The sequence below is a fragment of the Coregonus clupeaformis genome, unplaced genomic scaffold (assembly GCF_020615455.1).
Source record: "Coregonus clupeaformis isolate EN_2021a unplaced genomic scaffold, ASM2061545v1 scaf4923, whole genome shotgun sequence".
In the NCBI taxonomy this organism is placed as follows: domain Eukaryota; kingdom Metazoa; phylum Chordata; class Actinopteri; order Salmoniformes; family Salmonidae; genus Coregonus; species Coregonus clupeaformis.
The window spans coordinates 11,854-20,045 of record NW_025538377.1 but is presented as its reverse complement, the minus strand read 5'-3'; the positions used below and the strand labels follow the sequence as shown (position 1 = coordinate 20,045).

Genomic DNA, 8,192 nt, shown 5'->3' with positions numbered 1-8,192 from the left:
ATCTTTCGGCTGGAAATGAAACCTGCCTAAATGGAAATCCTTTATGGTGGGTGGTTGCCGCTGAGACGATAGAGAGACAATTTTGTATTTTTTCCTGCTCCCACACCTCTGGCATTGTCCAGATATAGGATATGGGTGACAAGTTGTTTCATATAAATACCAGAAAATTGCAACAAAAATATACACATTCGAATGAAACCAAAGATTAGATGTTTAGTTAGAGTGGGTCAGAAAATGTTGATGAGGGTAGTGTCTCTGACATAAATACAACATCCAACCAACCACATTTCACTGCCCTCAATCACTCTCTCTAAACCTCTCATTAGGTGAAGAGAAAGCAACAAGCAAAAAACATCTGGATAGGATCCCAAATGCCCAATCTGGGCTAAATCTCTACCATCCCTGACGTGGGATTAATTTAATCACCTTTAACCCATTCTAACCCCTCTGTCCTATCTGTTCTACAGGCGGTCAGGATTAGGAAGCTAGCTCAGCAGATCTCCAACTGTAAGCAGTGCATCGAGAGGTCCTCTGCCCTCATCACCCAGGCCGACCAGACCCTGAAGGAGACGGACCACGCCCGCTTCCTCCAGACCGCCAAGAGTATCACCGAGAGGTGAGCCAAGCCAGCACGGAGGGCGTGGTAGAAGTTCACTACAAACACAGGCTCTCTGACTAACCATTGGGAATTCACAGTCAACCAACATGACCTCTGGCATCTTATGAAAATGTGCAACATAGTGGGATAGTTGTGAACTAAACCCTCTGGGATATGTGTTTGTGTTAGGTTTTCCATGAGCGACCGCCTCCTCTCAGGTCCTGATTCCAGAGATCAACCTGACGGACACGTTTGACACGTTCGCTCTGGACTTCACCAAGGAGAAAAAGCTGCTGGAGAGCCTGGACTACCTCACAGGTACAGAGTACAATCAGCTCTGCTTACTAGTAGTGGTGGGCGCCAATAGTGATAGTTCAATTCAATAGCGATAGATTGTGATAATTTAGCAATATCGTGATATACTGTGATATTGTTGCCTATATCGTGATATTGCTTTGTATCATGATGTCTACTATATCAAAGCACTGGCAATATATGCACTCAACATAACTGGGGTTCAAAGTTCCACATCGACATAATGTCAAAATTGTCAATGTTATTGCAGTACAAAAAAATGATACATCATATGAATAGATTTATATGAGATTGTGGAAGAGATTCTTGTTTGGTCTTTGTGATGGCAGAGGGCTTCGCTTGAGGGCTGGCTCACTAAGAGAATCACTCTGAGTCATCGATGTGTACTCACTGGCGGAGGGGGAGAGCGATAGAGAGAGAGAGAGAGAGAGAGAGAGAGAGAGAGAGAGCGAGAGAGAGAGAGAGAGAGAGAGCGAGAGAGAGAGAGAGAGGGAGAAAGCAGGAGCGGGAGAGAGAGAGATGAGAGAAGAGAGAGAGTAGGGTTAGGGAGGGGAAGAGAGCAAAAGATGTCATCAGCTAAATCACACTGTCAACCTCTGAAATATTATCTAGGCTATAAATGATCATTAGCAAGCAAAATCTTGGCAATCAATATAAGTCACTAGCCTTCAGTCCTCCTTTAAAAAGTCCTCCTGTAAAACTGCACGCTCAAAGGTGAACCACTGTTATTTCATTGTTATGCCAGAGCATGCATAACATTTTCTATTCTTACCCTTCTCTAATTTCTCATTACCCATATCTAGCGCCAAGTCCTCCGGGCATCAGAGAAGAGCTCTGCACTGCATCGTACGACACCATCACCGTCCACTGGACCTCAGACGACGAGTTCAGTGTGCTTTCCTATGAACTCCAGTATGCTATCTTCACAGGTCAAGCCAACGTTGTCAGTAAGTATCTGGGTGTAGGCAAAAATACAGTCACACATTCCAGAAACACCTCCAAGCACACAACTATCTTCATAGGTCAAGCCAATGTTGTCAGGGTATGTATCAGGGTGTAAGCTAAACTACCCTCTGGCATACAAGACACACCACCAGACACACAATGGTATCTTCACATGGCAAGCCAATGGTGCTAGTAAGTCCACAGAATGCCTTGAGAGAACGCTTTGTTCTCACAGAACTCTCTCCTGATGATAACTCTAGTATTTTCCAACTCAAAGCCAAGCGAAAAATCAAGTGGAAAGCCAAACAGCTGGAGGACTCAAGAATCAAAACTGAATCATGTGTTTCTTCTCACCGAGCCTGACTAGGGCCAATGGGGTGAGCTCAAATCTCAGGATCTCAGCTTGATTTATTGCAGAGTCAAAGGGGACAGAGTGGGAAGGAGAGAGGGAGGGGGAGACTAGCTGATTCGAATTACAGTCATAACACGAATCAGTGCTCAGAGCCCCTCCTCCCCCACGGATCACGCCAAAGCCACACTCATGCATACTTCACTGGGCAAGCAATATAAAATGAGGTCAGGGGATGGGAAATATAGCTTCTTAGATTCAGAGAACAGAAGGAGAAGTGTGGTTTGATGAAAGCGGATGGCTAGCAAAAAAGGTTATAAGATATCAGAAGGTGAGGTAAGTACAGGTGCATCAAAGCTGGGACCGAGAGAATGAAAAACAGCTTCTATCTCAAGGCCATCGACTGTTAAATAGCCATCACTAGCACATTAGAGGCTGCTGCTGCCTATTGAAATCACTGGCCACTTTAAGAAATGGAACACTAGTCACTTTAATAATGTTTACATATCTTGCACTACTAATCTCATATGTATATACTGTATTCTATTCTATAATATTCTACTGTATCTTAGTCCATGCCGCTCTGTCATTACTTGTCCATATTTGTATATATTCTTAAATTCCATTCCTTACTAGTTTTGTGTGTATTGGGTATATGTTGTGGAATTGTTAGATATTACTTGTTAGATATTACTGCACTGTCGGAGCTAGAAGCACAAGCACTTCGCTACACCTGCTATAACATCTGCTAAACACGTGTATGTGACAAATAAAATGTGATTTGAATTGATTTGAGAATAAATAGGATATGATATGTCTCCTATTGTGAGCATCTCACTTCACTTCAAACATCAAGTAGCATTTTAGCAACAAAAAAAGAGAAGAAACTGAACACTACCAGAACTATAGCTTTAGTATTGCAATACATCACCAGTGTTGCTGCAAAACTGGCTTTTTCCATGCTTAAATCATGTTGAAAACTCCAGTGCCCTCAAGTTGAATGCCTTTTAGAATGTATTTCGATACCGATATACAAAATGAATGAACATAAATGTATAATAGAAGTCTACCATGTTCACCCTTGAATGATAATTGAACATAACAATTGTGTCAGTTGCTGTGTTTGGAGCCCCATTGAGCAGAAGACTCTCTAAGGGCCTTTCTTTTTTTCAAGTCTACCAACATCAGGACTTTTCATGAGGGGTGCTGTAAACCCAATGTGACACTTGTTTTTTTTCCACTTCCTCCTCTCTGCTATGTTTTCTTCCCGCTCTAGTTTCACATCCAATCACCAGGTCTAAGCTCTGGGCTGAGGCTGAGGTGTTGTCACAATGTCACATCTTAGAAAACACGGTAGAGGAAAGGGGTGACGGCAAACACTGGTCCCATAGGGTATCACTCAGGGTCATTTAATTGCAGGGCAATTGAATAACTGACTGAGTTTTCTCTCACTATTGTAAATAATGTGTGGCAGGCACTCCGTTCCAAAATGGCTGCCATGTGTGAGGTGAGAATGGCACGTTTCCATTTAAAATATTGGCAAATGTACTGTACATTCACAGTGCACTGTACATTTACAGCACAGCAGCCTTCAGAACACGTTAGACATGATGATGGGGTATGATGGGACATGGTAGCCTATAGGGACGGACAAAAAGGTGTAATGGGCTCGCACACAAAAAGATGTCGCATAAATCTTACGGAGAATACACTGTGCACTCAGCATGATGGCCACTCTGTCAGAGAGTTAAGCCTGCGGGCATCAATGTGGCACAGCGCAGTTTAGTATATACCTATCACATGTATAGCACAGCCATTGAGATGTGAATGACCTACAACCTCCTAACGCCCACAGTAACCACATGAAACAACAGAGTAGAGTTAATCGCAATAGAAAGGGAATGTGTTGGATGATTATAAATTAATCAATATTAATGTCATAATGCTATGATGCATTCTGGCTGACTGTGGCTTTTTGAAGATCACTCACATTTTTCATAATGAATTTACTTTGTATGACAAATCACCCCATAATTCCACGTTTACTACACCCTCTGATACCAAAATCATATTGGACAAGAAGCTTTGTCTGAACACTGATAATGAATCCTCCCCCTCTCACTTGGATATGATCAAAGGCAATAGAATAGATTGAGGAAATGACTGATAGTGGAATTTGGACCACTCCTCTCTGTCCTCTTGCTCTGGTCTCCTAGGAACACATTCATCTACTTCCTCCTCTCCCTAACACAAACAGACTCAAACCTAGACCTCGTTCAAATTATAGATAAGACTTCGCTAACAGAAGAACAAAAAATTCAATATGTTGGGGAAATATGGATTTAATTAAATGGTGAATGGTGGTATTTGGTCCAAGTATGATACTTACCTTGGCTGAGGATTGGCTGTCTCTGCGGCAGGCAAAGTTTTCCTCATTATGTGACAATTAACTTTGCTTATGTCATGGAATTGTGCCTGACAGCAGTTTACGAGTGACCTAATTAATTGAAGATGTTTGCTTTTCAAAGATTCAAGTATCAAAGCCACAATACTTCAACAACAAAGTGTGTGTACTCTGTGTTGTGGGTCTGTTATAGCCACTCTGTGTGTGTTCATGTGACTACGTGTGTGCAAACGGAGCCATTTGTGTATTCACTCATACGCACCAATGCATAGCTGAGTGTGTATGCATGACAACACTGGAACTGTGCGTCTGTGTCTCCATCCCAGGCCTCTGTAACTCTGCAGACAGCTGGATGATCGTGCCTAACATCAAGCAGAACCACTACACCGTCCACGGCCTGCAGAGCGGCACCAAGTACATCTTCATCGTCAAAGCCATCAACCAGGCGGGTGCCCGCAGCAGTGAGCCAGGAACACTCAAAACCAACAGTAAGGGCTCCATACATTACGATATCAGGAAACTTGGCATTATAACATGCAGTTTTTAAAGAAGCACAGTATCTTGTGATTCTTACCTAATATGGACACCATATTATGTATTATTACAGTGTCCATATTAGCACAGCATCACATGTCGGGGATGGTGTCCTAATATGGACACCATACATACAGCTGCTGCCTTCATAGCCTATCCTATCCTAGCCCCTTGCTAACGTAACCATGTTGTCTCTCTCTGTCCACTTCGTCCAGGCCAACCTTTCAAGCTGGACCCCAAGTCTGCCCACAAGAAGCTGAAGGTCTCCCATGACAACCTGACGGTGGAGCGTGACGAGACGGCATCGAAGAAGGGACACGGCCAGGAGCGCTTCACCAGCCAGAATAGCTACGGAGTCGTCGGCAACGTTTACATCGACAGCGGACGTCACTACTGGGAGGCCCTGATTGGAGGAAGCACATGGTGAGTTAGACCTGGGAGACCTGATGGACCGATGTCTTGCTCTGAACCACATGGTGTTTGGCCTGTTGGATCTGTCTGGATAGGAATGACAGAGCTAAAGGGGTGGTCATGTTACGGCACATTGTAAGTCAGTTAAAGGCACATTTATAGAATGTAGACAGAGAAAGATTCAATGCACATGTAAGAAGTGTTGAAGTGTTTTGATTTTAGAGGCTGGCTAACAGTCTTCTTACTTATTTCTCTGCAGGTATGCGGTGGGCATCGCCTACAAGTCGGCCCCCAAGCACGAGTGGATCGGCAAGAACTCGGCCTCCTGGGTCCTGTGCCGCTGCAACAACTCGTGGGTGGTGCGTCACAACAGCAAGGAGCTGGCCATCGAGCCATCGCCACACCTGCGCCGCGTGGGTGTCCTGCTGGACTACGACGCCGGCTCACTTACCTTCTACGACGCCGTGGGCTCGCAACACCTGCACACGTTCCACGTGTCCTTCACCCAGCCCGTGTGTCCCGTCTTCAACGTGTGGAACAAGTGTCTGACTGTCCTCACGGGCCTGCCCATCCCCGAACACCTAGAAGGGTTGGAAACCCAGGACTGAGAACTAGAGTTCCACCGGGCCAAACCAGACTAAGTTGGGTTGGGTTGGGTTAGGTTAGGTTAAGCCACTTCCAAGGCACTTTGGGCCACCATGAACTAGCAAAGGACGTCTTCATTCTCGAATCATCCCAGAACACGTCATGCTACCACCTCATTTCATTTTAGGCACTTTGGACCACCCCTTGGGCGAACGTCAATCGCACAGACCACCCTTGATTCAACCACAGACCACTGTTTGGGATGGGAAACAAGGAAAGAGCTATGTAGCTGTACATTTGTGAATTATAGCATTGCCCAACTCCCACCTTCATGATTATGGAACCAAAGTAGCAATGCATTTAAATGTCTTTACCTACTATTTTCTTGTGCTTATATAATAGATATGAATTATTTAAGTGTAAGAAAATAGCCTAGATACATTTCAATATGTACATTTTCCCTTGCATTTACACATTGTTCATACATTATTTATGGTCAGTTTACCGGGGATAGGAGACATTTACAAATGTAGGGAAATTATTTTGATGTAATTTATCGATGTTACTTTCTAATCTAGGAAAAGTATTGTGGCCTAATACATTAATGTGTAAATTATACATATTTTGAGACAACATCATTACTTTCTTCCTTACAGTACCTTAACCCCCCAAGTGTAAAAGTACCGTTGCACTTTAGACAAGCAGGGATACACAACAAATTGTGTCTTCAATTGTTTTCATGTTTTGCAATGGGATAGGTCCTTTGTAATTCAGCCATGCATGTTTGTGAGACTCTCTCAGGTCTATTCCAAATCCTGTTTTCATCCATGAAAATAATGCAAACTACTTTGTCCTCTCCTGAGTGAATACTAAATTCCTATTGTCCTTAGTAGTTGTCACAAACCTGAACTGAAAAACACTTCCACTTTGTTGTTAGGTACAGTGAGGACAAGTCTATTACAATAATTTCTCTATTCAGGTCCAGTGGCTGCTGGGAGGTAAATTCCAATGACAACAACCATGCCTCTGGGCATTTGTCATTCATATGTCATACAGTGAAGTCATCAGGAAGCACCACACGTACAAACTCAGGCATTATTTCAACAAGGTCGATGCCACCACTAGCCACAGCTTGACCACTGTATGACCCAGTGACCATGAACTCAAACGTTGTAGGATACATCTCGCCACTACACACAGGCACTCCATGATGTACATAACATATTATGTTCTCTTTAACTCTGTTTTCTTTCAAAAGAAGGACCATCTTGATATTTTACAGATCATCTTGGTTCAGGATTGGTTCACTCATTAATGTGTCTCTTAGGTGTGGTTTGGGGTTATCTGTTTCCTTGTATTGGATGCAGCGATGATGTACTCTTTAATGTTACCACAAAAATTCAGTTGTATGTTTGAATCCTGTGGACAATATTTTAGGAAAGAGGATCGGAATGCTTGTGTCACTGTACAAATATGAAGTAGAATTTGTCGATTGTCCAAGGTTCAATAAAGAGAGATACATTTTAACTTGTTTACTGCCTGCTGTGCTGTGTATTTTATTCACACACATACACACTTTGCCGTAAACATCACTTAAGCAATACACCACAGGTCTTTGTGCGTTTCCGACAACGTAGCCTAGCATATACTTTTTTCTCCTTCTAGACCCTTGCCTTCCCAACATAAACCAACCCAACCAGCCATCTATGTCTAAGTTTAGCCTACAAACTAGAGAATTTATCCTGAGAACTTCCTGTAGACAACAGGGCCTCTTCCTGGTCTGCTAGAGGCTTTTGTCTCTGGTTCACAGGGGCAACGGTGTGACCGGGCAATATTGGCCTTACCCACCAGAGCCTCAGACAAAACAACAAAGAACTGAATACAACTGACTGGGGTCCTTCCTCTTACAACTAACATACATGTTTGACAACAGTGTTTGGGAAGGTGTGTGTGTGTGTGTGTGTGTGTGTGTGTGTGTGTGTGTGTGTGTAGTCCTTCATGTATGTATTTTACTGTGTGTTTGTGTGTGTATGTGATGGCATACGTACAGT

General features: G+C 43.4%; 1 protein-coding gene across 1 annotated transcript; it reads left to right on the top strand.

The window, feature by feature from the left end:
* Positions 1–467: 467 nt before the first annotated feature.
* Positions 468–7,676, top strand: LOC123490823 (E3 ubiquitin-protein ligase Midline-1-like; the record flags this gene model as incomplete). The annotated part of the gene is made up of 6 exons (XM_045220679.1): positions 468–603; positions 800–916; positions 1,717–1,860; positions 4,938–5,099; positions 5,361–5,568; positions 5,816–7,676. Coding segments are annotated over 6 exons (1,116 nt in total), but the record flags the coding sequence as incomplete, so codon positions are not given.
* Between the last annotated feature and the right edge of the window lie 516 nt (positions 7,677–8,192).